This window comes from Canis lupus, chromosome 1 (assembly GCF_011100685.1).
Source record: "Canis lupus familiaris isolate Mischka breed German Shepherd chromosome 1, alternate assembly UU_Cfam_GSD_1.0, whole genome shotgun sequence".
Lineage (NCBI taxonomy): Eukaryota > Metazoa > Chordata > Mammalia > Carnivora > Canidae > Canis > Canis lupus.
The window spans coordinates 88,673,569-88,691,813 of NC_049222.1; the positions used below are offsets into that span (position 1 = coordinate 88,673,569).

General features: G+C 48.4%; 1 protein-coding gene and 1 long non-coding RNA gene across 2 annotated transcripts in view; one reads left to right on the forward strand and one right to left on the reverse strand.

Moving 5' to 3' along the window:
* The first annotated feature begins 1,789 nt into the window (after positions 1 to 1,789).
* On the forward strand, positions 1,790 to 3,464 carry LOC111096747. The gene is made up of 2 exons (XR_005354206.1): positions 1,790 to 2,577; positions 3,312 to 3,464. It is a non-coding gene; the product is annotated as an uncharacterized LOC111096747 (long non-coding RNA).
* A 1,367-nt stretch (positions 3,465 to 4,831) lies between these two features.
* FAM189A2 (family with sequence similarity 189 member A2) overlaps positions 4,832 to 18,245 on the reverse strand; it is a 63,638-nt gene continuing 50,224 nt past the window's right edge. The window contains exons 7-11 of the mRNA XM_038527135.1: positions 13,646 to 13,775; positions 13,398 to 13,476; positions 11,715 to 11,867; positions 9,206 to 9,498; positions 4,832 to 5,703 (exon numbers count right to left, since the gene is read on the reverse strand). Of these exons, the coding sequence (XP_038383063.1) occupies positions 5,497 to 5,703; positions 9,206 to 9,498; positions 11,715 to 11,867; positions 13,398 to 13,476; positions 13,646 to 13,775 (862 nt within the window). The 3' untranslated portion in view covers positions 4,832 to 5,496. The remainder of the gene's footprint in view (positions 5,704 to 9,205; positions 9,499 to 11,714; positions 11,868 to 13,397; positions 13,477 to 13,645; positions 13,776 to 18,245) is intronic.

Below are 18,245 nucleotides of genomic sequence, written 5' to 3' on the forward strand. Positions count from 1 at the left end.
GGTTTTAACAGGAATCCTGCGGGGTCTGTTGAGCCAAAATCCCACCCACCTTCGGGATCTGATCACTCTGGCCTGCCTGCAGAAGAGTCCTATTGAGTTGGTCTAGCAAGCAACTCCCGCCCCTGCCCTTATGTCTCCTCTTGTCATCTTCCAGCCACTGACCCATGTCCCTGCAGTCTACTGCATTTCTTCTTGACATCTTCCCTACCAACCTCATCAGGTATCACAAATACTGTTGACCACCTGATGCCACAAGCCCAGGGCTGCCGAGCATCACCCTGAGGCATCCCCAGCCAGGACTGTTTCACAATCTAGGATGAAGGATCCCTTCAAACCATTCTGATAGATCAGGCCCCAGCACCTTTGGTCTTCCACGTTGCCCAAAAAAGAGAATCCAGCTCGTCCTGCCCCTGGAGGCCGGGGAACAGTTCAGCAGCAGCCAAGAGAAATGTCACTTTGCACTTAGTATTCATCTACTTCTCTGGTCTGACCCCCTCTCCCGCTCAGCAGTCCTTCCTGAGCACCTGGCCGGCTGCCTGTACTCTGTGGCTCAGTCAACACCTGCTGAATAAGCGTGGGGATGAAGGCTCCTGCGGAGAGAGAAAAATGCAGGAAACATGGTGCTCTCTGGCCCCAGACTTGGCTTCCCTTGCCGCAGCTCCACATAAACAAAGATGCCCTTGTCTGAGCCTCTCCCTCACCCCCCCTGCTTTATTCTGCATCCTCCTGTTTGGGTGGTGGGGGTGGGGCGGGATGGAGATGTACTCCTTTGTTCTGTTTCCCCGAAATTGCTGGGTGGAGACCAGAGCTACCTCCTTTCTCTGCCAGTTCTCCCAATCCCTGGGGGACCTGCCAAAGCCCTTCTGTGCCCGGGGCTGCCTCTGCTCTCAAGTACCCTCAGACACACGTGGGTGCAGAGGGAAGGGGTCTGCCTGTCTTCCCAACTCCCAGGCTTCTTTGGTGTCCCCAGGACGGAGCACCCAGAATGGACTCAAGCCCGAAATGACCCCAGGAAACCAGGTCTAGAGTCGGAACGCACACACACACTGCTCAGAGTTGAGGCCAGAGACCTGAGGCCGAGGACCCTTTGTTCCTGGTCCCTGAGGAGAGCAAGCTCTGGAAATGCAGCCTGCTGGTGTGAGATGCTGGGGGCGGGGAGGGGGCAGGCTGTGCCTGGGTGGGGGTGGGCACTGTGAGAAACCCCTGTACTTTCTGTCCAAGTTTGCTGTAAACCTCAAACTGCTCTAAAAAATAAAGCTTTTTTAATACAAGGGGTTGGGGTTGCATTTTGTATGTCTTCTTTTTTTTTAAAGGGAAATTTTTAAAAAAGATTTTATTTATTAGAGACAGAGAGAGAGAGAAAGAGAGAGGCAGAGACACAGGCAGAGGGACAAGCAGGCTTCATGCAGGAAGCCCGATGTGGGACTGGATCCCGAGTCTCCAGGATCATGCCCTGGGCTGAAGGCAGTGCTAAACCGCTGAGCCACCTGGGCTGCCCAGTATGTCTTTTTTTTTTTTTTATTACTATTATTTCATTTTCCTGGTAATCAGTGCTATGGACTGAATGCTTATGTCCCGCAAAAATCCATATGTCGAGGAGACGCTAGGGTGGCTCAGTGGTTGAGCATCTGCTTTTGGCTCCAGGTTATGATCCCAGGGTCCTGGGATTGAGTCCCCGCAGGGAGCCTGCTTCTCCCTCTGCCTGTGTCTCTGCCTCTCTCTCTTTCCTCTCTGTCTCTCATGAATAAATTAAAATATTTAAAAAAAAAATTCATCTGTTGCAGCCCTAAGCCCCAGGGGGAGGGTCTCTGGAGGTGGATCCTTTGGCAGATAATTGAGCTTTTGTGAGGTCATGAAGGTGGAGCCCCCATGATTGAATCAGTGTCCCTAGAAGGGGACGAGAGCAGAGTCTCTCTCTGTCCCCAGTGAAACACAGCAAGAAGGCACCATGGGCAAGCCAGGAAGGTGGATGTTCTCACCAGACACAGACTGTGCCGCCACCTTGATCCTGGACTTTTCCAGGCTCCCAGAACTGTGAGAAATTAAGTTTCTGGTGCTCGAGCCCACCCAATCTGTGGTATGATGGTATAACTGTCCTAAGTCGACTAACACCATTTTCCATCAATTTATCCTAATTTACCAAAGCTTCGGTCCATGACAGGTTGGAGGGTCCATGACAGGTTGGATGGAGAGTCCTTCATCCCAGGTAGTGTGGGAAGCTCTGACCTGTACCATCAGCCCGGGTCCAGGAGCCGGAGTGCTGGGCTCCTGCTGCTGCTCCACTCTTGGCTCTGGGTCCCGGCTTCATCGTATGCAAAGTGAGGGTGTGCAGTGATTGGACCCAGCCAATGTGGCTGTTCAGCACATGTTTGCTTCTTTTTGTGAATACAAGGGGCTATGGACACCTCTCTCCCCAGTCTCACCATTGGGCAGGGTGTCCCAAGGAAAGCAGGTCTTTGAAGAAATTCTGGCAGCCAGACACCAACACTCACTGACATGTCTGCACAAAACAGTCTGCAAGCCTGGAAGAGTCCCACATGGTCCTCAGACACTCGGACACACAGCTCGTGTGAAAGGGTGAGGCAGACATGACACCATTACGAAGGAGCAGCCCGTGTCCTGATCCATCCCTTGACAATCTCAGCTTCCTCCTCCCCGCTGAGGCAGAGGCAATGGTGATGGTACTGCCCAGCCACAGACCTTGAACTTCCCCAGTGAAAACTTCTTTCAAAAACCCCTAATTAATCAGCCCTCTGGTGTAATTTTGATAACCACATTTGAGATGCTTTGTCAATGGGATGACTGGGTGACGGGCACTGAGGGGGACACTTGATGGGATGCGCACTGGGTGCTATACTATATGTTGGCAAAAAAAAAAAATATATATATATATATATAATTATATATATAAAATATATATAAAATTTTTAAAAATGAGATGCTTTGTCACTACCTCTGGACTGTGATTCTGAAGGGACTCCCAAATGCAAATGGGCTGCCCTCCCTGCATATACTCAGGGAGGGCATACTCATACTCATACTCATACTTATGTATGAATATGTATATCACATGAAAATGCTTAAGTATTTCAAAGTATACCCAAACTAACAGGGAGATGAATTGTATAACCTCTAATTCCCTCCCAGGGCAAAAACAACAACAACAGCAACAACAATATAATATATATATATATATTATATTAATATTATAAATATATATAAATATAATAAATATAAGTTATAAATGTATGTATATAGAATTTCTATTATAATTATATTGCTTTTTTTTTTTTACTTTAATATTCCTATAGTCTGAGAAGAAAGATGGAAGTCAGTTTTCTAACTTCATCAATACCTTCAGATCTTGGAAATACACGGGACATTCCCAGGTGGCAAGATCAAGTCTTCAAAGCAGAGACAGGTCCCCACATTTTTTTTTAATAATAAATTTATTTTTTATTGGTGTTCAATTTGCCAACATACAGAATAACAGAAAGCCCAGGTTATAGGAGCCACACCTGGAGACCACAGGCTGGGGGGGAGGGGCAGGAGGAGGGCACCTAGGTGGGGCTATTTGCTATCTGAGAGCCTGTGTTAGGCAGGGGCTAGTAGCACAGTGGAGCCCCCACCGCCCCCTCAAAGCAGCCCGGGCCGGGGAGCAGCTACGATGCTCACAGCTAGGGCTTCTGGAGCAATCAAGAGATGGCTCAATTGCACAGAGAAGTCAGTGCCTGTGGGTGGGTGGATGAGAACAGAGCAAGTGCCATGGGGAAGCCCCCACCAACCCCCTCCACTGACAACAGCCCCCCAAAAGCCAATCAGCCCCCCCAGCTCTCCCTGGCTTCCAGCTCTGCCTCCACAGCCATGTCTTACCTCCAGCCCCCCCCACCCAACGCCTCCAAACTGTCTTTCCCTCCTCGGTCACTCGGTCCCCAGGCCCCTCCACACTTCCCACCGTGGCCTGGCCTGTTGGCTTGCAGCGCCCAGGGCAGTCTGGGCTCCCATTAGCCATGGGAGAAGCCTTACCCAGCACCTCGTCAGAGAAACAGGAAACGCCCAAGTGCTGCTTACCTGGGAGGCGGAGACCTGCAGAGTGGCTTCTGGAGATGGGCTGCTTGGGTGCACCTGGCATCTCTACAGCACTGAACGTTGGAGCCACCTTGGGCCAGGGACTCAGCCTCCTCTTCCTCGTCTGTAAAATGGGCACAGTAAGAGCGTTCACCTCTTAGGCTGCTGGGCGGTGACCTGAGAGTGTGGGAAGCCACTAACACAGTACCTAGAACACAGGGGGTGCCCAGCAGAGGCCGGCACTCCCTCATGTCACAGCCTCGCACCCCAACCTATTCTCCAGGGGCCCATGATCTCTTGAAATTCAAATTAGATCTGTGACTCCTATTGAAAACTCTTCCGTGTTATCTCACTGTTAGCATAAAATCCCGCCTGAGGCTCTCCCCTCCACTCCCCTCGATCTGGCCCCACTGGCCTCTGGTGCTGAGGGCCCTTGCATTGGCTCTTCCATCCGCCTGGAACACCCTTCCCTGCCCCTCAAAGGCAAGCCCAGCTCAAACCTCATCTCCTCAAAGAAGCCTTCTCTATCCCCCAGTCTATAGTCCCCGGGAGAAGGCAGCCCCACATAGCTTCTCAGCTAAGACCTGGCTGAACAAAGAGAAGGTTGCATTGTTATGGGGGAGGCGGGAGGGTTGCTTTGCAGGTGAAACTGGCCTGGTGGCCTGCCTGGCACTGAGCAGCTGCCCACCACTGCCCCAAGTTCTCAACCCCTCCTAAGGAAAGGCCTGGCCACTTGCGAACACACAAATATGGTACAGCGAGCCCAGAGGTCCAAAGTACACATTTTTATTCTCGGTGGGGACTTAGCCATCTCTAGTTTTGCAAGCAGGAATAAATGGAATCCACAAGAACCTCCCTCTCAACATCTTTCATTACTATTTATCACTGACCGAGTTTCCCATTTTTCCTAAAGAGACTGTGACTTGGGGGTGCCCTAAAACGAAGCTTGACAAGTGCAGCACATGGGGGTTAGTCATCCTGCGTCTGTGCCCACTGCTCCCTGGCTGAGCCACCAAAGGCTGTGGAGGCTCTGAGTAGCGGCCCAGCAGCTCTGTCCTTCACTGAGGGAGGAACTCAGGTCAGCCCAACAGCCACGGGGAGGGAGGCAGGCAAAGAATCTTTAACCCAGTTTCTGTCCACGGGACCTGGGCACTTGGCCGAGGCTGGAAGGATGCTGCCTCCACCGCCTCCAGCGCATCTAATAGCCAGATGGGCCTGCAAGAACCCGCTTATCCACCCCTGTATGTCCTCAGTCAGCAGAACACGGGAACAAATGTCCTCTGGAGTGCCCCCCTTCTGAGAGGGCATGCGCACTCCCAGCCAGGGCGCTCCAAGGTCAGGAGCGATCATCCTGCTGCCATCGGGGTGCATCTTCCTTCCTGCTCCTCACTCAGGCCGACGGGGAAAGGGGTGCCTGGCCCCCCAGGTTCACAGGATGGTCTCCCGGATGACACCGATGAGGCTGTGGGGCCGCTCAGCCTCCACTGCTCGCCGGGGCCTCCTCTCGGCTCGGGGCCTCCCCGCAGGGACAAAGGTGCTGAGGTCTCCGCAGCTCCGCAGGTGCAAGAGGCCAGGTTGTCTCCGCGATGGTGGCACGTGGGCCCGGGAAGTGCTGGGCTGCAACGGGGCCATGATCTTGGGGAGAATAAGTGGGGGAGAGAGACGTCAGGCTCCACCAGATGCGGCCCTCCAACCTGCCTCCTTGATCAGCCATGCGCTGCTTATCTTAGTTGCTTTTGGAAAAGATCATAGGATATTTTCCCAAAGTGGAAGGCACTTGGAGTTCCAGAGATACTTTCAACAGACTCCCACTTGCCTCACGTCCCTACAAAATTCCCCAAATGTTCAGCTGCCGACCTGCCTCACTTCACATCCCTGATTCATCCACTGCAGGTTCTTGCTTTACATTTAACATTCTTCTCATCATTTTTATCTAATTTCCCTGGGGTCTGAGACAGTGGTTCTCACCAGGGTCACCCATTTCTGGAGAGGAGGGGAGTGGGTAGTGTGGATTCCCGACTCCCCCACAGCAACTGGGATGCAGCATCTCTAGTTCTAGTGAGAACCCAGGTGATATGGAAGTTCTTGAAAAGTTGATACCCACGGATCTGGCATTGTGACCTGCTAGTGAGTTTATAAAATGTCAACCCCAAAGCCAGTGATGCTTCTGATTGACCAGATAACCCTTCAATTAAATAATAATAATAATAATAATAATAATAATAATAAAAGCTAGGCCAATTTATTTGTACAAATGCTTAAGAATGGTTCCACTGCAAGATCTGTTTTACAACGTAGCACATACGTAACTTTAAATATGTATACAATATCACTTACTTTGGAAAATGGCAAACATAGGGAAACTCTTCATCCATCTGGGACTGAGCAGGGGAGATCTGTCCAGTATGTACAATTACCAGGAGTTGCCTAGTCATGACTATAGGACCTACGATACTGTTATCACCTTGAGAAAACCCAGGCACTTCATTTCCACCTAAAGGTCACAGAGCAGTCCCTGGAATGCCTTCTGGTTTAGTTTGCACCATTCGGAGATTTTAAAGTCATTAGAAGTTTAATCCCTCCAAAAGATGGGACATTAGATTTTGCTATCACACTGTTATTATATTGGTCTTTAAAGCCCTGTCCTTTTTCTTCATTAAGAAAACTCCAACGTGCACAGATGTCAACTGTTGCTACACGTAAGTTAAGGCAAGTGGTTTTGAAACAAATAAACATTTCAACGAATTGAAAACCTATTCAAGTAATACTAGAAAAAATGAAAATGTGCAAAGCTGGGTAGAGTCAGAAATAAAAGCTCTCCTTCTACTTGTCCCCACCTCCTTGTGTCTGGAGGTGGGTTGGGGAAGTGGTACTAGGATGCCTCCCCACTGGGATCAGCTCCTGAGAGGCGCCAGCACATGGCCCGGAGTCCACTGCAATAGTCCCAACACATGAACTTTCATCCAGACTTGGCACAAAGACCCAGCAAACATCTGTAGTGAGAGCATCTGATGAGTTGTAAGTGCTTGTTCATTTTCCCCAAAGCTATTTTCCAGGGAAGACTGTGCAGAAGATCCAGACCAAAGGTTTGGCCAATACGGACTCTTACCTCACTAGAGGTTGGCAGCCTTCCAGGAGTGGCTCCAAGTACTTGCTCTGTGTATTGGGCTATTGGGGCTGGACAGAGGGAAGGAGGCTGGGAATGACTTCTGGCACAGACCAGGGTTATGAGGAGATAAATGTCTCCCCTGCACAGATACTGCCCGCAGCCTGACCCTAGACCACCAGCTGACCACTCTATTAGAAAGCAGACAACAAGAGGGTCCTCGGTTCATGTAGCTCCTCATGCCAGTAGTCACATCGCTCTTCTGCTTCCCTGAGGGGCTGGGAGAGAAACTGGCTTCTGGCTTCTGTAAGAAGAGGCCAGCAGTAGCAAGTGAGAAGGGGTTTATTCAATCTGTCTTAACTCACCTAGGACTCCACTGCCCAATGTGTGTTGGTCACTTACTGCACAAAGGCACAAGGCAGCTAATGTCCATGAGCTGCTGTGCCCTGATGTCTACAGCAGCCACCCCACATTCAAGGGGCAACGAAGCAAATGCCTAAAAAGTAACAGCTTTTTTTTTTTTTTTTTTAAGATTTACTTATTTATAGAGAGCTCAAGGGAAGGGGCAGAGGGAGAGGGAATCTCAAGCAGACTCCCTGCTGAGTGTGGGAGTGCAGGACTTGATCCTAGGATTGTGAGACCATGACCTGAGCCGAAGTCAACAGTTGGATGCTTAACCCACTGCACCACCCTGGAGCTCCAGGTAACAGCTTTTAAAAGAAGTGGGTAATTAAAGCTGTGACCCACCCCTAGTTCTCATCAGAAAGAAATCCCATTCATTCAGAGGTATAGGTGTTTAGACCACCTAGTCCAACACTTCATTTTAAAAATGAGAAAACTGGGGCGCCTGGGTGGCTCAGTTGGTTGGGCATCTGCCTTCAGCTCAGGTCACAATCTCAGGGTCCTGGGATTGAGCTCCATGTCGGGCCCCCCACTGGGTGAAGTCTGCTTCTCCCTTTCCCTCTGATCCTACCCCTGGTTCTTGCTCTCTCTCTTAAATAAATAATAAAATCTTTAAAATATAAATAGATAAATAAATAAAAATAAAAATGAGAAAACTGGGGCACCTGGGTGGCAAACCAAAGCATCTGCCTTTGGTTCAGGTCATGATCTCAGGATCCTGGGATCAAGTCCTGCATGGGGTCCCTGCTCATCAGAGAGGCCGCTTCTCCTTCTCCCTCTGCTCCTCCCCACTGCCTGTGCACATGTGTGCGTGCTCTGTCTCAAATGAATAAAATCTTTTAAAAATAAATAAATAAAAATGAGAAGACTGACACCCAAATGGATTATGCCCAATTTTATCTTTCCACTGGGTGGTCTCAGATTAGGGAATTGTGCTTTTTAAATCTATAATCTATAGAGAAAAGATATTTATTCCTTTAAGTCCTATCAGCTTAGGTATCCTGTCAACATCTTGTGGGAATATCGAAGAGTTCCCAGAATCCTGCCAATATTAAAATTCATGTTGGTCCATCACTGCCAAAGGGCTGGGACACCATGCCCTATCCAGGGAAACCCAACTCAGCAAGTCAAGCACTGAACATGCCCCGCACTGCCCGGACCCCATGCTTTCTTTTCCCAAGGATGCTTCCACATCCCGGGGAAATTAGTTTCTCTCCCTGGGCCAAGAAACTTATGGAAAACTCATCACGTCTGAAAAGAACATGCTCCAGCTTCCTCTTTCTCCCTCCCTAGACCTCCTCACCCCAATTTCCTTGACACCATGACCATGAACTTACTGTGACTTCTGACAGGAAATCAGAGAAGCCATTTCAGCTGCTATGGAAACAAGTGATCTGACTTGTGCCCAAGACTTGTGATAAAACTACCTGTTCTAGGGATCCCTGGGTGGCGCAGCAGTTTGGTGCCTGCCTTTGGCCCAGGGCGTGATCCTGGAGACCCGGGATCGAGTCCCACATCGGGCTCCCGGTGCATGGAGCCTGCTTCTCCCTCTGCCTGTGTCTCTGCCTCTCTCTCTTTCTCTCTCTGTGACTATCATAAATAAATAAAAATTAAAAAAAAAAAACCTACCTGTTCTAGGAAGCTGGCACTTGTGATGGCCTCCTCCATGTGCTCCTCGTCGGACTTCAGAACAGATTTAATGTTTTCCACGAGCTCATGGATGTCTGGGGTCATACTGCAGGAGGACTGCTCCAGGAACCTCGCCACCAGCAGTTTTGTGTCCATGTAGGACTTGTAATCGATCAGGGACCGTGGCCGGCATCGCGAAGCTCTGCACTTCAACCCCCTCCTCAGGGTCACCGTGGCCAGATCTGGTCTCCCCTCAGTCTGCGTTGCAGCTTCGCAGCTGAGCACGGGGACAGCTGTGGGTGGGGACAAACAACATGTGCCCGTTGGCCACGCCCCTGTAAGCCCAGCAAGGGGCCACTGAACTGGGCGTGGAAAGCATGTTGCAAATGCCAACAACCATGCACATCTTGCTTTTCATCTTGCAGAAGGAAAGGGGGAAAACAAAAACAAAAAACAACACTTCAGGGAAGCTTCTTCCCTGAAGTTCCAATAGAACGTGTCCCCAGAACATTTTATGGTGCCACATAAAACACAACCACCAAGGGAGAGACAGATGATAAGGAAAAGCATCCAGGGTGGAGCCTGAGACAGAGCAAGAGTTCCATGGGGTGATGGCTGATATGTGGGGATGGACGGGCAAGCAGAAAAAAAGATGGTTGACCCGATGAGAGAATGCTCCAAGGGGGAAGGATGAAGGAACCACTTAAAGAGAGAGATTGAGGAGAGACAAGACTGTGGGATGAGTGGAGTGCTCTGCTCCTTTTGACTGTACCTTTGTCCTACACATCCTCAGGGCCTGGTGCTGGCTTATCCACGCTCACACCATGGCTGTGAGGTAGCTCTAGGGCTACTACAGAAAGAAAAATTGAAGTGCGGAAGAATCATGTCATTCCAGAAGTCAACAGTGGCCTGGGAAATCCCCCGCAGGCTCTCATTTCCACAACTACCTACGTCGGAAGGGTTTAAGGACCAGCAGAACATTACTGCGCCATCAGGTGGGTGAAGGGGAATGCAGGCCTGGTCTCTGTGTTCATAAGCCAGCCAGCAGCCTTCAGTGTACACGAGTCTGGAGATTTCTGTGAAGGCCTGGCGATTGGGAATTTGGTATTCAAGGAAGCAGAGGGTGGGAGAACAAATGAAGTAAGGGGGGGGGCACTCCTTTTCCTCAGGAGAAAGGCAGGCTCTATAAACTGAGGTTAGTGGCCATCCTCCAGGCTGCCATGTGCCTGTCAGAGAGAGCCAGAGTTTTCCAGGAAAGCTCCCTACAGACACTCACGTGTGAGGATAGTCAGGGACTACACTTAGTCACTGGAAGGCAATCTGGTCCGTTCTACAGTGGAGGACTCCAACAGGTAAACACATGTCTCCTCCCCCTTGCAGGACCACAAATTAGGAGGGGATTCTAGAAGGATCTCACTAAGCTGTGCAGACAGCCAAGTTCCTGTTGAAGCTGGCAGGTGGCCAGCGTGAGTCCTCAACTTGCCAGGCAGGTTAGAGACCTGCAGTGAATCAGGCCTAGGGAGCTGAGGGGCCAGGTTGCTGGCCTGTGGGTTTGCAGAGGCACGCGGTCGGTCCCAGGTGGTGGGACTCTTCCCTGCTCAGAAGACAGGAGGAGTTGTTCTCTCTGGCTCCTACTCGGTCAGTCCAGAGCTGTGGCAAACAACACAGGCTGTCAGAAGGACAGAGCCAAGACTGGGAGGGGGTGACACGGGGCCCCAGAGAGAGCTGGGTGAGAGCATTTACAAAGTGGTCATTTGCACAGAGCTTGAGGAAAGCATAGGCACTTGTTAGAATAGGTCACAGAAAGGAGCCTCTGCTGGTGGAATTACAGATTTTCATTTTCTTCCTTTATCTTTGTTTCCTTTACTTTTTTTTTTACAATTTTCCAAATGAAGAGCTATTTGGAGATGTTCGAGTATTCATGTATTCAGAAAAAGGACTCGATGTTATTTTAAGTTCTTAAAAGTTTTTTAATTTAAAATTATTCAAATAACGTCTATAACAAACTCCACACAGAGAGGGAGAGAATTGGAGTGTGAGTTTCACTCTATCTAAAGTTCTTAAAACAGGTCAGATTTAAATAACTCAACTACCCATACACAGTAAAAAATAAAATAAAAAGATAACTCAGATCATAAGGGGTAAAAAAAAATAAAAAATATACCCCTTTAACTTCTTCCTTGAGAAAGTTTATTTCTGTAAGACTGTGAGCACCCAGAAATCAGAATGATGTTTGCATTATTTTCGTGTACCTAAAACACTATCATGTGCAACCAAATGCTTTTGCTGACAATGACTTCAAAAGAAAAAACTCTACCAGCCTTAAAAATTGTGGCAGGTGAATATTCTTAATGTGCATGTAGAATATTTTATTTTCCCAAGACCTCTTAACCTCTTTCGAGACCTCTCAAACCGCGGGGCAGTGGGCAGCCAGAGCCACCCGCTTTCACCTGACACCTTTGGGCAAACACGCATGATGCTGTGCAAAGAACGTGGGAAGTGACATCACCTCTCTCCACGGAATGGTGCAGCACAGGGTCGCTCCTCGATCTTGTCCTCAGGAGTGGGAAGACTCTCCGACTTCGCATGGGATATAGCTGGTTTGCATCAGGAATTGAGATGGATGTGCTTTCTTCTCCAGGTGTGTTAGGAATGTCCTCACCTGTTTTTTTTTTTTTTTTAAAGAAAAGAAACATAAATTATTTCACCAGCTCCTGCCTTCAAAATGTTGGGTAGGAAACACCCGTGAGCCCAAACCTGCAGGGACAGGGGAATACAGTCAACCACATTTGCTCAGGCTGCTGGCCCCTTAAGTTTTTATTTCCCAGCACTATGGGAAACGCTGCCTCTCCAAACAACCCTTCTGAGCCTCAAGCAAGCAAACAAAAAATTTTAAATCCAAGAGCAAAATAAAGAAGCCTTGTCAAAATGTCAGGGTTTTTTTCTGCAAGTGCTTAGAATCTTCTCCAGGGAAGCATCCTAGTGCAGCACTGGAAAGCTCCTAGTCTGTTTTCCAGTTTCTGACAATGCAAGGTGACGTGGGTGGATGATAACAGGTCAGGTGACTTCCCTGAGGGCTGCAGACCCAATGCAGGCAGAGGAGGTGTCAAGACCCAGAGTGTGAGCCAGGCTGTGAAAGTCCTGACAGCCAAGGGAAAGAGCCAGTGGCCGCTGACTGGATGGGTAAAACATTCAAGAAATGGACAACTTCTGCTCAGGACAATCGAATCACATCATTGGTAAGACTGGATCTGGGAAACTTTCTTAAGAAATGGAAGAACCACAAACATACTTAGGGAAGAGAACACTGCTGCATTATTCTAAGATGTAAAGTGAACAGAACAGAAACTTGTTCCAAATGGTGCTGCTGAAAAATCACCAACATCAAAAATAGCTAGAGCGTTGATCCATTATTTATCACCACTGCCATTTTGTGCTGGTGGACAGTTTTCCAGGCCATTTAAAACCTCTCCAAAGACAGAATGCTGTAATAATGTTCCCTTAAGTGACAGGGATAACTGTAAACTGACTCTCATTTTTTGAAGCAGGACGGAAAACCAGCATTCACTACCCGTGAAGGCAGCATGGCCTGGACCCGAGGTTATCAATGACGGCACAATCTCACAGCAAATCACCTTACAATAAAAAAAACTCCTTTTCCCCTTTATTTTTTTTTAATTTTTATTTATTTATGATAGTCACACAGAGAGAGAGAGAGGCAGAGACATAGGCAGAGGGAGAAGCAGGCTCCACACACCAGGAGCCCGACGCAGGATTCGATCCCGGGTCTCCAGGATCGCGTCCTGGGCCAAAGGCAGGTGCTAAACCGCTGCACCACCCAGGGTTCCCTCCTTTTTCCCTTTAAAATAGCCCATCTTATTTTAACAGAAGAAAGAAGATCTTAGGTGAGAAAACACAGGAAGGCCAAATTAAACTCTGTAATCCATTTCCCAGGTCCCTGAGAAGAGTCTGGTTACTCAGCAAAGATTCTGAGGCTATCTTTATTTCTGCTCACGTTATTATCTCTAAATTGTCAATGGCTGACAGTATTTTTACACCTGGAGAGAAGAATGTAATCTGAACCACTGGCTCCAAGTTATCTGACCTCCAACAATATATCATATAAGTCATTATTTCATGATGTTTTCCTCAAGTGAATCCTGAGTTTGGGCAGCAATCATGTGTTTATTACCTTGCATCACTGGCACGCAGATCGGTTCCAAGGGGCTCATGGCACCTTCTGATCCTTCTGGCATATGGAGTGAAGATCCCTACATCACAGGAGAAAAGAGGGTTATTTTTTGATCTTCAACTCATCCCCGACCTGGACTCCACTCAACGTAAAAGCATGCTCAGGACCCAGACTCCCACTGCTCTCTGTAGGCCGTGCTGCTTTTTCTAACAGCAGTCAGTAAGCCAAAGAAGAACTACGGCCCGTACCTGTTCCTGGTCTGTCTGGCTCACCACAGCTTCGTAAGGAGGCGGGGGGTCCAGGGGACAGAACACTTCCACACCTTTGATTCGTGCTCCATAGATGTGTGGGAGTGGAATGACATCACTGCCGAGCATCCTAGAAAAGCATCTTGGCATGAGGAAGCACATCCTACAGACTGTGGGTCTGATGGTTCTTGCTTCCTTGTGATGGCCTCTGCCTCCGCAAGGTTACCCACTGACAGTGGGGGAGACCCTTCACCCCTCCTGACAGTCTCCTGACCCAGGAGCAGAGGAATAATCCAAGCAGATGGATTATTAATAATCAAAGCCTTCAGTTTCTTAGGAAAGCGAGAATGTATAAAGTGCAATGCCATCATTTCTTTTGAATCCACTCTTCTAGTGCACCTGGGTGGCTCAGTGGTTGAGTGTCTGCCTTTGGCTCAGGTTGTGATCCCAGGGTCGTGGAATCGAGTCCCACATCGGACTCCCTGCATGGAGCCTGCCTCTCCCTCTGCCTGTGTCTCTGCCTCTGTTTCTGTGTGTCTCTCATGAATAAATAAATAAAATCTTTAAAAAAAAAAATACAGGGAAGACCAGGAAACCTGTACTCAGGCCGTGGAATATCAGAGAATGAAAATAAGAGATACGAGCAAAAGTTTAATGTCTGTTCTTGAAATATGAAAAAGGGCATAAGCTGAAGGAGCCAGGTGAAGGATTCTGGGCCAGCCGCATGCAAGGGCTGCTTTTTTCAGAAAGGCGCTCTGTGGATTCACAGTGGTTTCATTTTATTCCTCTGCCCTTTTACAAAAATGCAACCGGCAGAGGAAACAAAGTTGAAAACGATGCGATGTTCTTTTTTTCCTAAAAGTAAAACCAGTGAGCACTAGGGACTCCTTCTGTCCTCTCCAAAGGGCTAGTCTTCAATCCCGAATTAGCATAACCCCCTGAGCCATCTCTCCAGCACTCCCAAATCCCTTTGCTTTCCCCTTCAGCCAACTCCCCGTGTTCCTCCACTGCTGTGTTCTCCCCAGGGAAGTGAATACCCTCAGCTTTGCTAGTTCATTTGTTAGCTCCGGTGGTCTTTGATATTCCCCCCCTCAATGGCCACCTGTATGTTCACAGAGAAGAGAGGCTTGCTTGGGGCCAGGAGGTCAGAGGAACCACCGTCCACTTTAGATCTTAAACGACCATGGAATCCCTTTAAGAAGGAACACTGTAGGGGAGAGGAGGGCACATTTTCTCTAAAAGGACCACAAATGAATGGCTTCCTATGGTGGTCACTATAATGACCAAGAAAGCCTCCGTGTTACAGAAGATGCTTCTAGAAAAGAAAAGGAAAGTACCCTCCCTATTAGGCAGTTCTTATTTCACATCTTTTGGGTACACAGGGATCTGTGGGGAGCAGGGAACAGGTGTGCTATGTCCTGGCAGGTTTTTTCCTGATCCTTTACGGCCCCTCAACCCTAGCTAGGGGGCAGAATCACCTGGGGAAGTCTGCAAACTATGGGAGACCCTGGCCTTACCTCTAGAAATTCTGCTCCCCGCAGATAAAAAGAGATTTTTCTCTCTTAAAAAATCAGCTAAGCGGCCATGGGACACCACAGGTGAATGAGGAAGGAAGCTGGGCCTCAGAAATAGTAGGAGCCCTCCCACCCAGAATCATCCCAGAAAGAGACTCCAGAGCCTGGGCTCTTTCAAGTTCACACCAAACTCTCCAGGAAACCATCAGCAGTTCATGCTCATGAGTACTGAGGATGGACAGGAAACCCAAACAAGTACACACAAAATGTGTTCTGCTGAAGCTGACCACTCAGCTTTGAGAACTCACATGAGGTGGATACAGCAACTAAAACAAACAAAGAGTGGTCTTCCCTTATGTCCTGGGAAGGTGTTGGGGTTACCGGGCTCTGGGGGCACAGGGTACAGAGTCACCCACCCACATAGCTTGGCTTCACTTGAGTTTGGGTTTTGAACTTTGTTAGGAAAAGGAATGAGATTGTTATGTCCATCACCAAGAAATAAATGCCCAGGTTCAGTTTTCCATAATCTTCCGTTTTCTGTAACACGTTATGTCCCCATGGTACAACCAGGTCCACAGACACAGAATAGGCCAGAGGCTCCAACCAATTTCTGAGGATGGGGGTTGAGGGGAAGGCTCCCCTGGGGTCATGGAGGAGGAGTGTACAGTCCTGGCTGTCCCCACAAATCAAGTCACGAGGCAGAAACCCATCTTTGGACAGAAACCTTCACTGCAATCAGGTTTCTGTTTATGACAGTAATTTGAGAAGTCCTTTCTCAAGGAGGTACCAATGCACGAAGCAGCTGTATTTATAGAAGTTAAATAAATAAACCTCTCTGAGAGGTCATAGTACCTTGCAGGAAGTGGGGAGCTCCCATAGTGGGAAAACTCTTCACATAACCAGTCATGGAAATATTAAAGAAAGCATTCCTTATGATTCTTGCCTGCCTGCTTACAAGAAAGAATCACCAATCAGGTTCAAAGAGCTAGTGTTGGGATCCCTGGGTGGCGCAGCGGTTTGGTGCCTGCCTTTGGCCCGGGGCGCGATCCTGGGGACCCAGGATCGAGTCCCGCGTCGGGCTCCCTGCGTGGGGCCTGCTTCTCCCTCTGCCTGTGTCTCTGCCTCTCTGTCTCTCTCTCTGTGTGACTATCATGAATAAATAAATAAAATCTAAAAAAAAAAAAAAAAAACAAAGAGCTAGTGTCTATATCCACAAAGAGCTAGTGGATACGTAAGAACCTAGCAAAGTCGGTCAAATGTAAAAATACCTTTGATACAATATGTATCTAAAGGTAAATAAATGTACCATTTTAACAGAGAAAGTGGCCAGCCATCTGATACTGGGAGAATTTCAGAAAATGAGGCTATTTGCCCACTGGAGATAAGATCTAGGCCTCCAGGTATATACTTTACACCTAGCAGTGTCTTCTTTCTCACAAGGATGTATTACTTTAACATCCTCCCCCATGTTCCTTCTGGAAAGTTCTGAATGGTAAAGCCCTTGGTGAGAAAGAAGCTTGTCTGCCTTTGGCGAGGGGCAGTCTCAGGACTCAGAGGGACGAATCCAGGGATGCACCCACAGGCCAAAGAGTGGAAATACCCACACTGATCAGCATTACTGTGGAGAAGCCGAGAAGAGAAAGGGAAGAGAGAGGGGAAGGCGGGGGCAGGGCGGCCTGCAGGACACACTGCCCAACAGCACGACTCCTACACACCCATGAGTCACTTACCCTTTCTGCCACTGCAGGAAATTAAATCTGTCTGTTGCCTCCTCTTAGGTCAACCAAGGGCTCACCTACAATCTCAGAGAGCCAATTAATTCTTCTCAAAGAGGACATTTCTCTTCCCAGCTATGAAATAACCGGCTTTTTTTTTTTTTTTTCTGCCTTCCTATGTGTCCCTCTGCACACAGCCTGAGACCAGGCTAAGGTATGAGCAGGTGCGTCCTTTGGTGCACCAAGAATATGTCTCTCTGGCTCCTGTTAATTCTTGGCTTATTTTCTAATAGACAAGGAAAGTCATCCTAGTCCCCGAAGCTTGGAAATTCCAGGACACTGCCCCCTGAACAATAGGGAGGCTGAATTGTGTCCAACCGACCCCCCAACCCTCTCCCCCCACCCCCCACTCCCCTACCTCCACATCCCCATCGCCACCCCCACCCAGCAGCCAGCGCCTCCAGCTCTTTGGCCATCTCTAGGTCCCCCTGGGTGAGGTGGAGAGAGCGTGGAGGTGGGGTGTAGCTATGACTCTGAGCCACAAGTCAGGAAGATAACCCATGGAAAAGAACGCTAACAGGGTCTGGGTGGTAGCTCCCACTGGTGACCTGTTTCAAGGTCACACGGGGCCACCCTGAGCATTGGCAAGTGGATTCCCAAAAATCCCAAGCCTGGCACCACATGTGTTTGACAACTCTCCATGTATACCCTGGGGATTAAAAGTAGAAATTCTTGGCTCTCTGAATATCAAGCTAAAGACACTAGCCTTTCTTACAGAACCCAGAGATTTTCTTTTGGAAAGTGAAATATAATTTGCTTCTCCTTAACATTCAGCTTAAGATCACTTCCCCCACGAAGCCAACCCTGACTGGCTGACTCTTCCTTCAAGCTCTCCGCAGCCCATTCACCATCATGGGTTAGGTGGTCCTCCTCTGTGCACTCAAGATCTCTCTTCTGAGAACTATTTTGATCCTTGCAACACTCATTTGTAATAATCTAGACTGTGAGCATCCTGAGAGGGGAAGGAGGACAGTCTAAGTCACCTGGAATGTCAACAACCCATCACGGTGACTAGTACACAGCAGAGGACTGACTAAATGTTTGTTGAATGAATAAGCAAAGTCTTTCTTTAGAGAGGTACAATTCTAGAAGTCTATAACTATCAGATGAACACACACAGCATTTCTTTCTGCAGATAGTGATTTCTGAGATTTAAGAAACAAATGATAAATTTTGAGCTAGAATCTGAAAAAGGAAATAAGCCTGATGTCTACTTTTTTCTAGACCAGGGAGAAGTCATGAATAATTAATCTTTTTTAATGGCTGGGAAGAATGTCATGATTTGGGAACCTGCTGAGGGTGTTATAATGA